The sequence below is a fragment of the Anabrus simplex genome, chromosome 5 (assembly GCF_040414725.1).
Source record: "Anabrus simplex isolate iqAnaSimp1 chromosome 5, ASM4041472v1, whole genome shotgun sequence".
Classification (NCBI taxonomy): domain Eukaryota; kingdom Metazoa; phylum Arthropoda; class Insecta; order Orthoptera; family Tettigoniidae; genus Anabrus; species Anabrus simplex.
The window spans coordinates 302,944,414-302,964,187 of NC_090269.1; the positions used below are offsets into that span (position 1 = coordinate 302,944,414).

The 19,774-nt window shown below is 38.1% G+C and overlaps 1 protein-coding gene across 2 annotated transcripts in view; it reads right to left on the reverse strand.

Annotated features, from left to right (window-relative positions):
• Positions 1-19,774, reverse strand: part of LOC136874857 (probable cytochrome P450 CYP44) — a 102,642-nt gene that overhangs the window by 16,488 nt on the left and 66,380 nt on the right. For both annotated transcript variants that reach the window (XM_067148539.2, XM_067148540.2), the window contains exons 7-9: positions 16,293-16,459; positions 8,842-8,920; positions 1,115-1,271 (exon numbers count right to left, since the gene is read on the reverse strand). In XM_067148539.2, the coding sequence (XP_067004640.1) occupies positions 1,115-1,271; positions 8,842-8,920; positions 16,293-16,459 (403 nt within the window). The remainder of the gene's footprint in view (positions 1-1,114; positions 1,272-8,841; positions 8,921-16,292; positions 16,460-19,774) is intronic.

Here is a 19,774-nt window from a genome sequence, read left to right on the forward strand (position 1 = left end):
TCACTAACTACGCTAATGCGCTAATGGCATGACAGATGAGTATCGCCAAGAATAATTCTCGAGAAGAAAAACAATTTATGAGAAGAAGAAAAATGTTTAAAGTCGTTCCTTTTCACTGAAAATCTACGGTGCAGACCTTATATCCTTTTAAATGACAGACATAAATTTCGACAGTTATGTGTGTTATCTGAAATGAAAATCCCCAACTGAATTGAACTCCTAGGGGTAAAAGGTGATTTATTATTTTCTACTTCATTCTGCTCAGTAATGTATATAATATACAGGAAGTATAGAGTAGAGGTAAATTTGTGCAGGTTTTAACTCCCGTTAGCAATGCTAGTGAGTGCTGATGTGAGGTGGTATACTAGCGCTGCAGTGGTCAAGACGCGTACTGCCAGGCGGACACCGTTTCTGAAGAGAGCACTGCGAGTGAACAGGCTTTGTATTCCTTGTAGGCTAAGTTCAGAGTTTCTTTAAGGTATCATAACACTGGGGTCCAGCTGGTAGCCACTCCAATTCCAGAGGTCCGGTATCCACATGATATTGCCAGCCAAAGCAGAAAATTTTGCCTTCTTTGTTCTTATAGATGAAAGATGTGAAAATGGAAACCATGAAAACCATCTTCAGGGCTGCCAACGGTGAATTTTGAATGCACCATCTCCCGAATGCAAGTCTGCAACCACGTGACATGAACTGCATGGCCAACTCGTTCAGTCAGTATTCCACTTGCGCCAGTGATCAGTTGAGTCTTGAGTCTTTAAAAATGGCTTTTAGTGAGACAAAACGAATTTCAAACTTCAACTCAATACAGCATGATGTAACCTATTCCTGCTCATCAGCAGATACCACTGTAAACCCACTGTTCAGACAACCACTGAATAACCAATGCCGAGGACATCCTACCTAATACCATTATGAGCATATGGGATGCATGTACTAGTTCACTTGAGATGCACACAAATCATGTTTAAAACGATGTTGAAGATGTATATACTACACCACGCATTTAAGGGTCAAAATTTAGCAAATATGTTTACTTTTTAAACATTTATATATAATAAACAGAACTGTGAGTAAGATATGAAAAAACTACAGTTGACAATAAGTGAGTTACCTGCACAGGTTCTAATTCCATGGCCAAATGGAGTAAGGAGATAAGGGTGAATGCTGGTTTCCCCACCTCGTAGCCAGCGCTCTGGAGAGAATTCATTTGGATTCTCAATGTATTCAGGAGATTTGAAATGAACATTTGGACTTAAATGCAATTCAGTCTGAAAGAAAAGAAATTCAAATATAATAATTAATATCTACTGTCATTTAAAATATTTTACACACCCCCCCCCACACACACACACCCGCGTGGGCGCGTTTTCCATCCTGTGCTGGTTGACACTTCTGTGCCCCATTGTCCTCAACATTATCTGATTGTTAAAGCTTTATTTATTTATTTATTTATTTATTTATTTATTTGGGAAACCAAAACAGCGAGAAGCCGAATTACAGAGTTCCGCAATGAAATACATATTTACAATAGAGTAGCACAAGGCAAGCATAAAGAAAAGTGGAAGAATAATGACGAAAAAACATCTAACGATAAAAATAGAGGAAAAAATTAAAAACTAACAAAATTAGAGACACAACATATAAAAACAAAAAATAAAGGCTAAAGAAACAACGAGAAAAATTGATGAACGTAAAATGAAGAGAAGAACTTATAGCTAGGCACAGTAAGATAAATACAGATAACACTTAAGTAATTGTATAGTACAGTAAAAAATAAGTAAATATTATATTATGTACAAAAGAGAGGACAGCAATGAGAAGAGAAAGAAGGAATATGAAGAAAATGAACTAGGTTAAGTTAAGGAAGAATCGATTAAAGGAGGCATACGAAGAAAAAACGTCCAAGTTCCTGTCAGAAGATAAAGAGTTAAGGAGGGTTGGTATGCGGATAAATAAACTTCTTTGAACGAGAGAGAGGCGGGAATACGGAATATGAAGGGGCGGAGTAATCCTGGTTTTGCGAGTTGGAACATGTAAGGAAAAGAAGGATGCAGGTTCAGGAGAACGAAATAAACCATTAACAGCGTTGTATAGGAATCTAAGGTCGGCTACATTCCTGCGACTAGATAACGGGTGAAGGTTTAACTTGTCTAGTATCTGATTACTGCTCAAGTTTCGACAATCAGATACTCTGGCTCTAACAATGGCACAGAAGAATGACTGCACGCGGTCAATATGATTCAGATTAGTGGGTGAAGAGGTAGACCAAATGGGAGACGCGAATTCAATAATCGGTAGGATGCAAGATACATAGTAGGCTCGGAGGGCGCGGATATCGGTGATGTCAAAGCTATCAGTAATTCAGTTTTGGATAAATTACTAAATTGAGTAGTATATATTTTCTGTTAACGAACAATGTAAATAGTTTTTTGTACTTTTTAAGTTACAATAGCGAAGTTACATCAAGTTTTCGAGGCAAGGACTTTCACTCTCCTATTTTCACTACATTCTTTTATTCTTTTTTTAGTTCATTTTTATATTTTACTTTATGGTTACTCCCTATATTGATAGTGATATATTTGACATATTTGAATTAATTGTTGCAGTAGAAATATTGCAACACTGATGAAGCCCACAATGAGGGCAAAATTAGCAGATTACTTTTTTTTTACCTTTATAATATCATAGTCATGTAAAACTGTAAGACTGATTTGTTATTATGCAAAGACAAAATAACTAAAAATGTGACCACCCTTGAGACTCAAAACTGAATGTCCCGGTCTCCGGATGGGTACGCTAACCATTCCACAACAACAACCAACACATGGCAGAGACACAATTAGCTCCTTGAAGTCAAATTAGTGACCTTCAGGGACAAATGCTTGGCAACGTGTGAATTAATATGAAACAATTTGATGGTACCAGAGTGCTGTCAGTAGACCAATGCCAGAAAATTTTTAAAGTTTAGAGGTTGGTTTAGAGGATAGCCTGCCTGGTGGCCATGATCGTTAAGGCGCTGAAGTCTAAATGGTCTGACACCGAGGTTAGCCGGTTCGAATTCCGTTGGTCGAAAAAATTTTCACCATCAGAATGTTGGCCGGCAGGGTAGAGGAGGTGGTGGTATACAATTTCTAATCACTAGATTGCGTGCCAAAAGCCTGGATTAAATTCCAAACCTCTACGCAGTGCTCATATGGAGTGAGGGCATATGACGCTGTTGATGCTGATTCATCTGTCGGATGGGGACGTTAAGCCTTGAGCAGACCTCTTAGTGCTATTCAACAGGAGTAGGCTATGTGCCGGCACCGGGTTTCACCCTCTCCCTACTATCATATATCACGTTATTCATTTCATCTCATTAACTCCTCTGATGAGGTTGAGTCAGGAAGGGCATCTGGTCGTAAAAACCGCCCACAACAGATTCGGGACAATGGTTGAACAAACAAACAAACAAACAAACAAACAAACAAACAAACAAACAAACAAACAAACAAACAGAGGGTGGTTTAGATGATAGCTTCTTAGTTTCCTCACCTCAGAATCAAGACCACTTTAAGATATGCTATCCTCTGGAGCAATTTCTTAATTTGAATTTGTTGTTGTCATTATTATTATTATTTCTCTGTTGGGGTCTTCTACGCACCACGTGACAATTTCAATGCTTCATCCTTTGTTGTTCCTTTTTCTTCCTCCAGTACTCCTTCATATGCTCACTATATCTTCTTTTCCTCTCCTAGGACCATTTTGAGCCCGTTTTCTTTCCCTTCCGGCCTTGGAATCCTTCCATTTTTAACAATTTCTTTCTAAAAATCTCTGTTGCTTCTTCTTCCCTTATGTTGTTTCCTTCCAAATGTTTCTTGACTTTATGAATCCAGGTTGTTGTTGATTTCTTGTATTAACAACAACAACAACAACAACAACAATAATAATAATAATAATAATAATAATAATAATAATAATAATAATAATAATAATAAAAAATTAGAAGTACTGGAAAAAAAATTATATGGAAAATACTTTGGAACAAGATATTTGAAAATCTGTTTGGTTAACTTGTTGCCATCCATTCTGTATGAATGTCCTAAAAAATATCAATCGCTTCTTTTGCATTGTATCTGTTGTGTTTTCTATGTTCTGGTATATTTCATCATTACTTCTTGATTTCCAGAGTTCTATAGTTTTAAGCGGACCGCGTATTTTCCATATAGTTTTTCTTTCCAGTACATCTAATATTTTATTGTTGTTGTTGTTATTGTTAGTTTTTTAATTTTTTTTTTTACATCGTTATGCTCTACTCAGGAGCACAGTTGAACTTGCTTAGCTGATGTGTTGGCCTTCTTTTCCTCCCAAAATCTCTTCATCCTCTCACTGAGCTTCTTCCTGGTTCTTCTGTTCAAGTTTTAGTAGCTCTGGCGTTGGGTTTGTCTTCAAAGTGGTGATTGTCGATTTTGGTTCTGAATTTACATCTGTCCTGTACAATGTTTTCTGAGATGTTGATTTCCTGGAGATTTGTTTCAATTTCACGAATCCAGCTGTTCTTGGTTGTTAATGAAAGGGCCAGGTTGAGAATTCTTTTAGTTAGCCTGTTAGTGTTCATTCTGCTAATGTGTCCATAAAATTTCAATCATCTTTTCTGAAAAGTGTGAGAAACTTTTTCAGAATGACAATATATCTCCTGGGATGATTTTTTCTCCATATTCCATCTATACAAACTGGGCCAAAAAATTTTTGTAAAATTTTCCTTTCTTGTCTCTCAATGTCTTTGATTAAAGATCCACCACCAATGATAAAGGTTTCTCAGGCATATAATGCTTCAGGTTTGATCACTGTATTATAGTGTCTAAGTTTTGCATTCCGAGATATTGATTTTTTATTATACCTGTTCCAAGTGATCCTGTATGCTTTCTGTAATTTGGAAATTCTTTCTTTATTTGCTTCTCGGTTTAAACAAGAGGACTGAATAATGTCTCCCAAATATTTAAATTGGTTCACTTGAAAATTTTGCCAAATTTAGTTATCATAGTTTGTCCATCTAAGTATCATGACGCTCCTTCCATGTACTGAGTTTTCTCATACAAAATTTGAAGTCCCGTTTTGATGACAATTTCATGTAATTTTTCAATGGAATGAATTGCTTCATGCCTATTATTGGAAAGGATTGCTATGTCATCAGCAAAGGCCAGACATTGCACGTGAATTCTGTCTTTACGTAGTGTTCCAAGGGTTATTCCTTTAGTTTCCTTTCCCCAGGTCCTGATTACTTTCTCAAGTACCAAGTTAAACAGTAACGGCGATAAACCATCCCCTTGATGGACCCGTGTTAACAGGAAAAGGCTCAGATATTTTGCCTAGGAATTTAACTTTTGAAGTAGTGCAAGTTAATATTTGTTTGATTAATTCTCTTGTTTTTTATCCAATTGAAATTCTTCTAGAGTACTGAAAATCATTTGACGGTCTATAGAGTCATATGCTTTTCTGAAATCTACAAAAGTAATGACTGTTTGTCTAGTTTTGCACATTGGAGGATAGTTTTGAGATTAAGGATTTGTTCTGTACAAGATCTTCCTTTTCAGAAACCTGCCTGATATTCACCAATTAGAAGGTCTGTTTGTTTCTCAAGTCTAGTGGTAAGCAACTGGTATCAAGCTAATTCCTATATAATATTTGATGTTCGTTTTATCCCCTTTCTTGTGTAGTGGATGGATTAGCACACATTTCCAATCTTCCGGGATTTCTTCACTGATCCAGATGTTTTCAAGAATTGAGTGGATTTTCCAGGCTACACTGTCACCTCCTATCTTCAGCATTTTGTCAGTTATATCATCTTCCCCTGGGGCTTTGTTATTTTTGAGTCCATGGATTATTTCTTTGACTTCTTCCAGTGTTGGGGGGTTCTGAATCTTAATTAGATAAGGGTTTTTCAAAGGTGAGTTGTTCTTTAGGAGATTCACAGTTTAAAAGATCCTTCCCAAATGGCAAATAAGCTAATATGGGAAGGACAGCTGATTCAGAAAGTGACAGAACCAACTAGAGGGAAAAATATCCTGGCCATGGTGCTGATAAAACCAGATGAGCTCTATAGAGAAACCGAAGTAATAGATGGTATTAGTGATCATGAAGCTGTTTTTGTCATAGTTAAAAATAAATGTGATAGAAAGGAAGGTTTTAAAAGTAGGATTGTTAGGCAGTACCATATGGCTGATAAAGCAGGCGAGGCAGTTTTTTAAAAATTATGATCGGTGGAAAACGGTAAATAAGAATGTAAACAGACTCTGGGATGGGTTTAAAGCAATTGTTGAGCAATGTGAAAACCGGTTTGTACCTTTAAAGGTTGTAAGGAATGGTAAAGACCCACCTTATTATAATAGAGAGATAAAGAGACTAAGAAGGAGGTGCAGATTGGAAAGAAATAGAGTTAGAAATGGCTGTGGAAGTAAGGAGAAATTGAAGGAACTTACTAGGAAATTGAATCTAGCAAAGAAGACAGCTAAAGATAACATGATGGCAAAAATAATTGGCAGTCATACAAATTTTAGTGAAAAATGGAAGGGTATGTGTAGGTATTTTAAGGCAGAAACAGGTTCCAAGAAGGACATTCCAAGAATAATTGATGAACAAGGAGAGTGTGTATGTGAGGATCTTCAAAAGGCAGAAGTATTCAGTCAGCAGTATGTAAAGATTGTTGGTTACAAGGAAAATGTCCAGATAGAGGAGGTGACTAATGTTAAAGAAGTATTAAAATTTACACATGATAACAATGATATTTACAATAAGATACAAAAGTTGTAAACTAGAAAAGTGGCTGGAATTGATAAGATTTCTGGGGACATACTAAAGATAATGGGTTGGGATATAGTACCCTATCTGAAGTACTTACATGATTGTTGTTTAGTTGAAGGAGCTATACAAAATGAATGGAGAGTTGCTATAGCAGCCCCTGTATATAAAGGAAAGGGTGATAGATATAAAACTGAAAATTACAGGCCAGTAAGTTTGACATGCATTGTAAGCTTTGGGAAGGCATTCTTTCTGATCACATTAGACATGTTTGTGAAATTATAACTGGTTCAATAGAAGGCAATTTGATTTTAGGAAAGGTTATTCCACTGAAGCTCAACTTGTAGGACTGTATAGCGATTGACCTGTCTAAAGCATTTGATAGGGTGGATCATGGGAGACTACTGGCAAAAATGAGTGCAATTGGACTAGACAAAAGAGTGACTGAATGGACTGCTACATTTCTAGAAAATAGATCTCAGAGAATTAGAGTAGGCAAAGCTTTATCTGATCCTGTAATAATTAAGAGGGGAATTCCTCAAGGCAGTATTATTGAACCTTTATGTTTACTTATATATATAAATGATTTGAGTAAAGGAGTGGAATCAGAGGTAAGGCTTTTTGCAGATGATGTTATTCTCTATAAAGTAATAAATAAGTTACAAGATTGTGAGCTACTGCAAAATGACCTCGATAATGTTGTGAGATGGACAGTAGGCAATGGTATGATGATAAACGGGATTAAAAGTCAGGTTGTGAGTTTCACAAATAGGAAGAGTCTTCTGAGTTTTAATTACTGCATTGATGGGGTGGAAGTTCCTTTTGGGGATCATTGTAAGTATCTGGGTGTTAATATAAGGAAAGATTTTCATTGGGGTAATCACATAAATGGGATTGTAAATAAAGGATACAGATCTCTGCACATGGTTATGAGGGTGTTTAGGGGTTGTAGTAAGGATGTAAAGGAGAAGGCTTATAAGTCTCTGGTAAGACCCGAACTAGAGTATGGTTCCAGTGTATGGGACCCTCACCAGGATTACTTGATTCAAGAACTGGAAAAAATCCAAAGAAAAGCAGCTCGATTTGTTCTGGTTGGCTAATTGGAACATGGCAACTATTTTTTTTCTCACATTTTCATGGTGCTGCCATACAATAGTCATATGTCCTGGAAATCATGACACTCATAGTAAATGGACACAGCATGAGATGGTGGGAGGTATCAGGCACAGGGTGATGGGGCTGCAGTAGTGAGTCAGGCTCCGTGCAAAATGGATGTGAAGAGGGAAGTAATGGAACACCCACCATATTCACCAGATCTGTCTCTGTGCGATTTTTACCTCATCCCCAAAGTGAAAGAACCCTTTTGTGGGGGACAGTTTGGGACACACAAGGGCACTGCCAGCTCTGTGAAACATGAGATTGCAAAATTCAAATAGGGTGAGGTGACTGTTATTTGACCTCTCCTACAACACTGACAATGTGTTGTGGACAACATAGGGGACTACTTGGAGGGTTTACCATAAAGGTTATTGTTCTCTTTGAGAATAAACGTTATATAGCACAAGGATTTCATGACTGATAGTTTCCTCATTTTATATCCTATACCTGTTAAACCTACTCTGCATTATTTATACAGTTCACAGCACCTTACTCTCCCCATCTATATATTTCCATTTGTCTGGTAGATACTGCATTCATGTAAAAAAAATTGTTGACATCACTTATGCCATCATCAATATTCTCTCTGTTTTAATTACACATCGTAAAAATCCAAACCATTCTGGTGTTTTAAAAATTGTTTGGTTACTGTTTGATATTGTTTCTATGACATTCCTGTCTTAGTGTGTTTCCATTTTCATTAGGAGGAAAAGTTAGGAATTGGAGTGTCAGGAAGTAAAATGGAATAGATATGCCAGGCATAGCTATTGTTCATGCAGGATGGGACATTGTTTCTTGCCTAAAATTAGGAGGAAACAGTAACACTCAACTGCACCACAATTAGGATAGTTTATATTAATTATGGATGCATATTTCTAAATCATGTCTTAAATTTTCACTTACCCCAGATGGAACATGATATCCAGAAAGAACTAAGTCTTTTGGGACAATTCGGGTAGTCTCTGTGCCTATGGGATACAATCTGAAACATTCATTATGAAGCAAGTTAAATCATAATATAAAGACATGCAGAATAGGGTAAATTAATATTGAAACTCCATAGAATATTTAAGTCTGGAGCATCTAGCATGCAGTTCACACACAACTGAAACAATTAAGGAGCCAGCAGAAAACTACAATTCTATAGATATCTTTAACTTGAAAAGTTTAATAATATGGTTGGCTTATGAGTATGAACAAAATTAGCTTTCACCTCTGTGATAGTTCTCGTCACTGATCTCAAGGGCACAAGTTTATATTTGTAAGATTTTTATGTGGTTTCTTTGATAAGAATGAGTGGGAAAATGAGGGAATAGTAAAGCACCATCATTTATTTTCTTCATGTTTTAACTCTATTGTACGGTTGACAAAACACTTCTTTATACAGTGTTCCCAAACTTGTTGGAAGTAGCTGGGGGTGAATAACACCAAAACAACACAAAAAGTTTCGATGAACATATGCCCTACCGTCAATCGTTCACAAGTTACAATCTTTCCAGCTTTGTACAGGGAGTATTGATAATAGTTTTACCTGGCACATCCCCTGTCGAGTAGGTGTCTCCATTTTAGTGTACTAGCAGGAATACTGCGTTCTAATATAAGAAGTGCTCAAACTGTCCACCATGTGCCTAAATGCATACCACCAGATACATTCAAACACTCCATGCATTACAGGAATTCGATGGTAACTTTGTTCCACATGATGGCAAAATACTGCAAAGTCTGTAACAGCATGACTGACTCCAGACTTTATCCTAAATACAAACTCTCCCCCCAAATTCTAGCTTATAACTAAAACAGGCTTAGCTCGTAAAGAGAAAATGTTAAGGTTGGACTACAACATGGTTCTGCACTAAGTCTGTTTTATTAATTGAAATCCTAGATGTTTTCAAAGAGAACTTACAAGAGAAATATCATTGGGAAGAACCCTTTGGAGATGATCTGGACATCCAAGCAGACAATGGAAGACAGAGAATGGCAATAGTAAGAGACTCGGGAAAAGGGGACTGAAAGTGATTACAGAAAACACAGCAGTGCAAGGAAAGGAAAGGATACAAATTTCAGACAAAAGGAGAAAAATGTCAAACCAAGTAAAAAGCTTTATATACACCGTCTGACAAAAAAAAAAAAAAAATTGAAGCATCCAGAAAGGGAGGAGGAAGCGAAATAAAATTTCATGTGTTGAGAGGGTATGTGATGTTATTTCAGTGATTATAAATCAAGTCAAATTTACAAAGAACTTGGCAGTATAGGCCCACTTATCAGTATGACATTGCACCCCCTCTGGCTTGGATGCATGCATTGATTCAGTTGGGAAACGTGTCCTAAAGCCATTGTATCCTCTTCTGAGGCAAGGTGGCCCACAAAACTGTGGTTACTGATCCTTGATATCCTGAATACTGGCACTGGGATGGAGTTGACATCCGATCTGGTCCCACACGTGATATTGGGAACAGATCTGGGGATCGTGCTGGCCATAGGAGTACCCCAGCATCATGCAGACAGTTCATGAAGACCCGTGTCATGTGTGAACGAGCATTGTCCTGTTGAAAAATGGCACCACAATACTGTCACATGAGAGGTAACACATGAGGACGAAGGATGTCCGTGACGTACCGTTTTGCCATGAGATTTCCCTCAATCATTACCAGCCATGACCTGAAGTCATACCCAATGGCTCCTCACACATTATAATGCCAGGAGTAACAATGCTGTGCCTCTCCAAAACATTGGGAAAATAGGACCTCTCACTAGGTTGCTGCCATACTCACAGACGATGGTCATCTGGGGTAGTGCAGAACTGCAATTCATCTCTGAACACAATGAGACACCATTCATCAGCAGTCCATGCTTCCCGGTCATGGACCACTCCAAATGCAGCCGTTTTGTGTTGTGGTGTTAATGGCAGCTTATGCATGGGACAGTAATTCCCTAGTCCGGCTACTGCTAGTCTTCGACCAATGGTGTGGGATGACACAGAATGTTGCAGGGAGTCCATTACTTGTTCTTGGATGGCAGGCGCAGATGTGAAGGGGTTATGATGTGCTTGGTGCACAATACAGTGATACTCCCTTGTGGTTGATTGGAACCTTGACAACGAGTATGCCTGCCCTTACAATCCCGTACAGTACATCATCGGGTCACTGTCACATCCGAATGCCCCGTAAACCTCGATATTGCATAATTCAACCAGCCGGCCAAATGGAGACCAACAGTGAGGCCCCTTTCAAACTCTGTCAGGTGCTGATAAGTGTCTCACACAAGAACATGGCATCTCCATGTTCTTCACAGTGATCACTCAACATCTGATGCTGTTCACAGCCCTTATATACCAGGCCTGGAAACAACACTAATGCACTCTGGTGGCCATTTTGCATGTTATAGAGAATTGTAACTAATCATTTACATATTCGCCGATGCTGTGTACATGTACAAAGTTACAATGATAGCCAACCATTTCTTCTGGGTGCTTCAATTTTTGTCAGGCAGAGAATGTTGGATTTGCAATAGGTGAAGGAAGAGGATGTGAGAGATAGAGAACCAAAGTGGCAGAAAACTCTGCAACTTAAAGTAAAAAAAATATGGTACAACAGTCAAAGAAATGACTTGTTTTAATATATGGGGCAAAAACGTGGACAATTGAAAAAGAGAACAGGAGATCTTAGAAAGAATTGACATGATGATGTTAAGATTGAGAATAGGTGTATCAGTGAGAGGAAGATAAAGGATGTTATTTAGGAGAGAACTGATAGGACTGTAATCATTGGAAAGATAAAGGAAAGTAGACTGATGTGGTATGGACATGTTGTAAGAAGCGTGAAAACATTGACCCTGAAGACAGCATGGAATAAACCAGTACCAGTAAGGAGATCAGGATGACAGAAGCTGAGATGAAGGGGTAGAATTGTGAATGACCTAAAGCAATCAGTAAATTATCACTGATCTGTATTTATGAATGTTGTCCAGTTGGCAGATTCCCTATCAACTGTTTACCTAGGAAAAGGGACTTTGGGAAGATGATGCAAGGGGCAGACAGAAATGGAGGACACTCATCTTTGCAGTTGGCTCCTGAACTTGAGATATGTTAGTAAAAGTAAAACTTTGTTCTTATTACCTGCAAACTTCCTGACTTAGAAATACTAGCGAATGAAAACCTACAACCTGTTTTCCAGTCATTGACCAGGTCAGGGATGGAATGAATGAAGCCCCCATCTTGCGGCGAGGATAGGAATTGTGCCGGCTGCCCAGGCCTGTTACACTCCTCTGGGGCAATGATTACTGACTGATAGATGAAATGAAATATTGGAGAGTGTTGCTGGAATGAAAGATGACAGAGAAAACTGCAGTGCCCATAGAAAAACCTGTCCCGCCTCCGCTTTGTCCAGCACAAACCTCACATGGTGTGACCGGGATTTGAACCACGGAACCCAGCGGTGAGAGGCCGACGTGCTGCTGCCTGAGCCACGGAGGCACTTAGAAATACTAGTATCCATATTCAAACAGTGGTGAAAAGCATCACAAATATAAATAGTTTCTCAAACCTTATTCAGTGTTGTATTATTATATTGTAATTCACACTCCAGTGACCAATATGAGGATTTCAACATTTTGATTTTTTAAAAGGTAAATAATAATTTGTGGAAACAGAGCAATTATTTACCAATAGAATATAACACTTTTAATATGTGTCAAATGCAACAATCTCTCTAGATATAAATAAATTGCTTTATTTTTTGTTATTTATCGTATGGCAAGTATATAAAAGGAAAAAAATTACAATATATACAAGGACAAGAATGTTGGTAGCGTTTAGATTTACAAATCAATGTCCAGTTGCTGTAGCCATTCTAAGAAGTGAGGCGTAGCACTGATGACATCTCGGGCTGGTCCATCATACTTCCTCAGAAAGGACTCCTCAATAATGTGCTGCACTGACTGGAAAGAGGCTCCGCAGTCACAGGCAGGGGATTAATAAATTGCTAATATCTCATCATGTCATTCTAGGTAGAATAATGAACTGAAAATTGGTTATTTAATGGCAATTATATGATGTAAATGCAGCTGCACTGACTTTTCTATTAAGTGGAAAGATAGATGGAAACTGGAAGTATAAAAAAGCACTATATATTTAGACAGAAAATCTTTATTCATCAAGGTATCCTCCATACTATTTCAGGACTTTCTACCTCTGTGACAATTTTAAAATTATGAAAACTCTGAATTGGATTTGAAGGTGAATAAGCCCGTGTTGATATTACCCTTATTCTTTCGGTTTATATGTTGGTCTTTGTCTTTTATTTCTGTTGTTCCCTCTATTTTCACCAGCCTGTCGGATACAAGTTCAGTGTGGTGGCTGAAAAGAAATGTATGTACAGGAACTGTGACTGATAAGGAGAGAACCCATCTATTTGAAGATGTGCAGATTGTTTTTGTCCTTTAGTGTTTTGATGTTTGTCTTTGTACCACTTTCTGTTGCTCCCTCTTCCCACACTGACCTATCAATGTATGTAATGGTAAGAAACAAACATTTGGTTCTTCCTTTAGATTACTTACATTTAACGGTACCATTTTCGACTTATCTCTCCAAGACTTTTACCACATGTACCTATCTTCATTTCTTCCTTTTTTTCCCTATATTTATCCAACTTTTACCTTATCCTACACTTCTCATATCAAAAGTGAATATCTGTTAAGATGATTTCTCGATTAGTGTTGAAGCCCACCTGTCTGACTAAGCTGGGAAGCAGAATGAGCTCATCAGAGGTGGGGATGGGGACTGAGAAGGAATAGATGAAGAAGAACTGTAATTGGTGAGGGAAAACCCTATCTATTTGAAGATGGCAGTGCATGAAGATGTGGAAATTGTTCTTTTGGGTCTTCATGTCTATCCATGTCTCCTTTTTTTGTTGCTCCATCTTCCACACTGACTTCAGAGGCTGCCTGGCCGAGGCGGTAAAGGTGTGCTCGGTTTACCTGGAAGGACAATGGTTCGATTTTCCTTCAGGAATACCGAAAATAGAAACAAGATTTCTACATCTGGAGGTGCACAAAGGCTCTGAGTCTACACCAAAAATGTTCTAGGTTTTATTTCTTTTGTGTTCCTTTATATGTTTCTATCCTTATAAGACTTGACCTGTTTATGTGTTTATCCTATTATGTGTTCCTTTTATGTTCCTGTCTTTCTATATGTGATTTGATTTATCACTCTTTTTTCCTTTCCCTTACTTTTATTGACAGTAATTATGTTAAGCTTTTATATATGTGTCACCATCCTTCCTTCCAGCTTTCTCAAGTATCATTGATTTATATTTGTACACTTATCCATTCCTTTTTTTCATTTGATTTATGAATGCTCCGTTCATTGTTTGTTTGTAAGGCACTATCCAAAGATGGAAATAATAGAGAAAAATGGTAGGGACTGAAGTAGGAAATGAATCTAGATATTTTGCATTCTTCCTGGCTGATTTAGATGAATTCTTGTGCATTTTTTTCTTTTGCTGGCCTAAGTAAATCTAATGCCTTTGCTGGTGAGACCTAGTGTTTACAGTGCACTATGTCTTCTAGTACCTTACAGACTAGAGCAATTTTGTTACTTTCACTGATTTGTCTCAATCATCCTTGGCTTTGACAGTATAAAAGTGACTAGGATATGAGCGATGCTAGTAATGTCATTTCTTATGCAGCCAGTCTCTGCTATAAATGGTGTGAAAATGTTGTTTGCAGGGTTGGTTGGTGCATGCATTTCATTGGGCTTGGTAGACTGATATGTAATTGCCAATAGCGGCGATTAGGGATGGCAAGGGGAGCAGTTGCCTCCCTCGTCCACTTTATACAAAAAATATTACATTTGTATTCTATTTTAGCCAGCTAAAACTAAGAATTATAGGAATTATTTAAAAAAAAAACAATTTGTAAAAGTCCTGTTGTTTTATCAGCTAATTATTTGCTTTAATTTATTTAATGTCCGCCTCTGTGGTGTAGTGGTTAGTGTGATTAGCTGCCACCCCCAGAGGCCCGGGTTCAATTCCTGGCTTTGCCACGAAATTTGAAAAGTGGTACCAGGGCTGGAACAGGGTCTACTCAGCCTCAGGAGGTCAACTGAGTAGAGGTGGGTTCAATTCCCACCTCAGCCATCCTGGAAGTGGTTTTCCATGGTTTCCCACTTCTCCTCCAGGCAAATGCCGGGATGGTACCTAACTTAAGGCCACGACCGCTTCCTTCCCTCTTCCTTGTCTATCCCTTCCAATCTTCCCATCCCCCACCAAGGCCCCTGTTCAGCATAGCAGGCAAGGCCGCCTGGGTGAGGTACTGGTCATCTTCCCCAGTTGTAACCCTGATCCAATGTCTCACGCTCCAGGACCCATTGAGGAGGTAGTGGTGGGATCCCTTGCTGAATCCGAGGGAAAAACCAACCCTGGAAGGTAAGCAGATTAAGAAAGAAAGAATGTCTTTAATTATTAACAAAATTATTAGCGGAAATACCCACAAAATATCATTCGTCCCGGGTAACCGATTTGTATAGTGCCACAGCAAGTAGTGGAGACTTTGCACATACTGTGAGGAAGGGTAGCAGGGGTACATTTTTTTGCTAAGGTCATGGACACTGAGGTATGATTCACCTGCTTGCCGCGTGCACTGATCAGTCTGGCAGTCTCTTTAGTGTCTGTTGGTTTCTTAGTGTGTAGTCAAATACTAAATCATTTTAATTGTACAATCACGCCGTACTTCTATTTAATTGTAATAAATGTGTAATATTGTTCCTTTGGTGAAAGTGTCATTGTATATTATTGAATCAAAATCTCAAAAACTATTATTACCACACTTAAATTGGTAAACTGTCAACCTTTACCTCTCTGTCAAAATTTGCTCAGAGAGAATCAAAAATCTTACCATTTTATAGCATTTGTTCGGTTTTGATGTATATAACCCCTCCACGTTCGCTATATTCCACAAAGCCGGGTACTGTTGTCTGTAGTTTTTTGCCCCCGCACCATTAATCCCCAATCGCCGCTACTGGTAATCACAACTTCTGGCTCAGTGAGGAAAGGAACAGGAAACTACCTCACTGCTTATTTCCCTAGTATGCCTCTTCAGTGATTCCTAGGCCATCTATGACAGGTAACGGTGGATCTCTGTTGAGGATCCAACCAGCCTTTGGGCTGAGGACTGAACATACATTCAAGTAAATCTATGTGAGTTGTATAACAGCAAGCACAATTTCATTATGAATATTTTGTGATGCCCATTGTGAGTTATAACGACCTATCCAGTAATTAGATCATTATAGGGGAGTGATGTAACTGAAGATGTCAGCCATACTTGCTAGGAAAGCATTAATTCCAGTTTACATTTACCTAAATGTTTCCTTCACAACAGCTTTCAAGTAGGGCATGCGGTTGATTACTTCAGGTGTAATTGCACTACCCTTTTCCCAGACAGAAGTTATCTCTTCATAAGCCTTTTCTTGAACCTGTGGATTAGTTGCTAAGCAGTACAAGTTGTACATCAGAGCTGGAACAGTCTGTAACAAGTATAAAAATAACCATTTAAAAAGAATGATTTATTGATGTTAAACAATGTGTAGCTGCAATAGACCATACAAAGATTCTTTAAATTATGGTACAGTCTACAAATTTAATAATCGTCAATTATGTGAAGAATTTCAGGGAATTATCTTCACAGAAAACCTAGTTATAGTTATAGTTGGTAGCAGAAGCCACGTGGGTCTTTGACACACCCATGAATGGCAAAGGCAATGGAAATGTGAAAGGTAGATAATCAAAATTAGTGAATAGTGCAATGTGCATGCATTTAAACAAAATAGTGGTGATGATGTTCACTACTACGGAGAAAGCATTTTTGATGGAACATATTTGTCACAGTTTATAGAAAAAGTGAAACAAAGTTTTAAATGAAAATTTCTTCATGGACAGGGAATGATTTCACTTGCTCAGTGATGTAAAATCTCAAAATTCATGAATTTGATCTTCAGAAAATTCCATGGCAATAAGAGAGACACCATTACATTCACAGCCTGTCTGGTGGCCATGAACTGTTAAGGCAAGCCTTTACAATCTAACACTGTAGTTAGCTGATGCGAGTCCTGTTGGTGGAAGAAGTTTTCACCATTAGAATATTGACTGACAGGATAGGAGAAGTGATGATATACAGTTCCTAATCACCAGATTATGTGTCAAACCCTGGGTTCAATTCTAAACCTCTCTATGGTGCTTATATGGAGTGAGAGCATATGACATTCACAGGAAATCAGTGTGTGAGTTGCCATATCATGAGGACGAATAATAGGACCGATCTTTGACAGTTCCATGAATTCTTATATTTTTCTGAGACAATTTATCCATTTATTGCTCAGCTGAATGCAAACAAGACTGAGGACTGTTTCTTTCAGCAGAACAATGTTACAGTGCTTGGACTCAGGTGAGATTTTTGGGGCAAGAATAATAACTAAAGGAGTCTAGCCAACACAATCCCTGATTTCAATCCACCTGATTATTTCTTTTGGGGTGCAGCAAAATTTGAGGTGTATGGAAATAATCCAAAAGCAACTGTTCAACCTGTATTGAGTACCAAACAATTAATACTGATCTGCATTTAGGGCAGTCGCCCAGATGGCAGATTCCCTATCTGTTGCTTTCCTAGCCTTTTCCGAAATGATTTCAAAGAAATTGGAAATTTATTGAACATCTCCCTTGGTAAGTTATTCCAATCCCTAACTCCCCTTCCTATAAATGAATATTTGCCCCAGTTTGTCCTCTTGAATTCCAACTTTATCTTCATATTGTGATCTTTCCTACTTTTATAGACGCCATTCAAACCTATTCATCTACTAATGTCATTCCACGCCATCTCTCCGCTGACAGCTCGGAACATACTACTTAGTCGAGCAGCTCTTCTTCTTTCTCTCAGTTCTTCCCAACCCAAACATTGCAACATTTTTGTAACGCTACTCTTTTGTCGGAAATCACCCAGAACAAATCGAGCTGCTTTTCTTTGGATTTTTTCCAGTTCTTGAATCAGGTAATCCTGGTGAGGGTCCCATACACTGGAACCATACTCTAGTTGGGGTCTTACCAGAGACTTATATGCACTCTCCTTTACATCCTTACTACAACCCCTAAACACCCTCATAACCATGTGCAGAGATCGGTACCCTTTATTTACAATCCCATTTATGTGATTACCCCAGTGAAGATCTTTCCTTATATTAACACCTAGACACTTACAATGATCCCCAAAAGGAACTTTCACCCCATCAACGCAGTAATTAAAACTGAGAGGACATTTCCTATTTGTCAAACTCACAACCTGACTTAGGGCCCCGTTTATCAACATACCATTGCCTGCTGTCCATCTCACAATATTTTTGAGGTCACGTTGCAGTTGCTCACAATCTTGTAACTTATTTATCACTCTATAGAGAATAACAGCATCCGCAAAAAGCCTTACCTCCGATTCCACTCCTTTACTCATATCATTTATATATATAAGAAAACATAAAGGTCCGATAACACTGCCCTGAGGAACTCCCCTCTCAACTATTACAGGGTCAGACAAAGCTTCACCTACTCTAACTCTCTGAGATCTATTTTCTAGAAATATAGCAACCCATTCAGTCACTCTTTTGTCTAGTCCAATTGCACTCATTTTTGTCAGTAGTCTCCCATGATCCACCCTATCAAATGCTTTAGACATGTCAATCGCGATACAGTCCATTTGACCTCCAGAATCCAAGATATCTGCTATATCTTGCTGAATCCTACAAGTTGAGCTTCAGTGGAATAACCTTTCCTAAAACCGAATTGCCTTCTATCGAACCAGTTATTAATTTCACAAACATGTCTAATATAATCAGAAAGAATGCCTTCCCAAAGCTTACGTACAATGAATGTCAAACTTACTGGCCTGTAATTTTCAGCTTTATGTCTATCACCCTTTCCGTTATACACAGTGGCTACTATAGCAACTCTCCATTCACATGGTATAGCTCCTTCGGCCAAACAATAATCAAATAAGTACTTCAGATATGGTACTATATCCCAACCCATTGTCTTTAGTATATCCCCAGAAATCTGATCAATTCCAGCTGCTTTTCTAGTTTTCAACTTTTGTATCTTATTGTGAATGTCATTGTTATCATACGTAAATTTTATTACTTGGCCTTAGTCTCTTCCTCTATCTCGACATTATCCTTGTAACCAACAATCTTTACATACTGCTGACTGAATACTTCTGCCTTTTGAAGATCCTCACATACACACTCCCCTTGTTCATTAATTATTCCTGGAATGTCCTTCTTGGAACCTGTTTCTGCCTTAAAATACCTATACATACCCTTCCATTTTTCACTAAAATTTGTATGACTGCCAATTATGCTTGCCATCATGTTATCCTTAGCTGCCTTCTTTGCTAGATTCAATTTTCTAGTAAGTTCCTTCAATTTCTCCTTACTTCCACAGCCATTTCTAACTCTATTTCTTTCCAGTCTGCACCTCCTTCTTAGTCTCTTTATTTCTCTATTATAATATGGCGGGTCTTTACCATTCCTTACCACCCTTAAAGGTACAAACCTGTTTTCTCATTCCTCAACAATTTCTTTAAACCCATCCCAGAGTCTGTTTACATTTTTATTTACCGTTTCCACCGATCATAGTTACTTTTTAGAAACTGCCTCATACCTGCTTTATCAGCCATATGGTACTGCCTAACAGTCCTACTTTTAAGACCTTCCTTTCTATCGCATTTATTTTTAACTACCACAAAAACAGCTTCATGATCACTAATACCACTATTACTTCAGTTTCCCTATAGAGCTCAT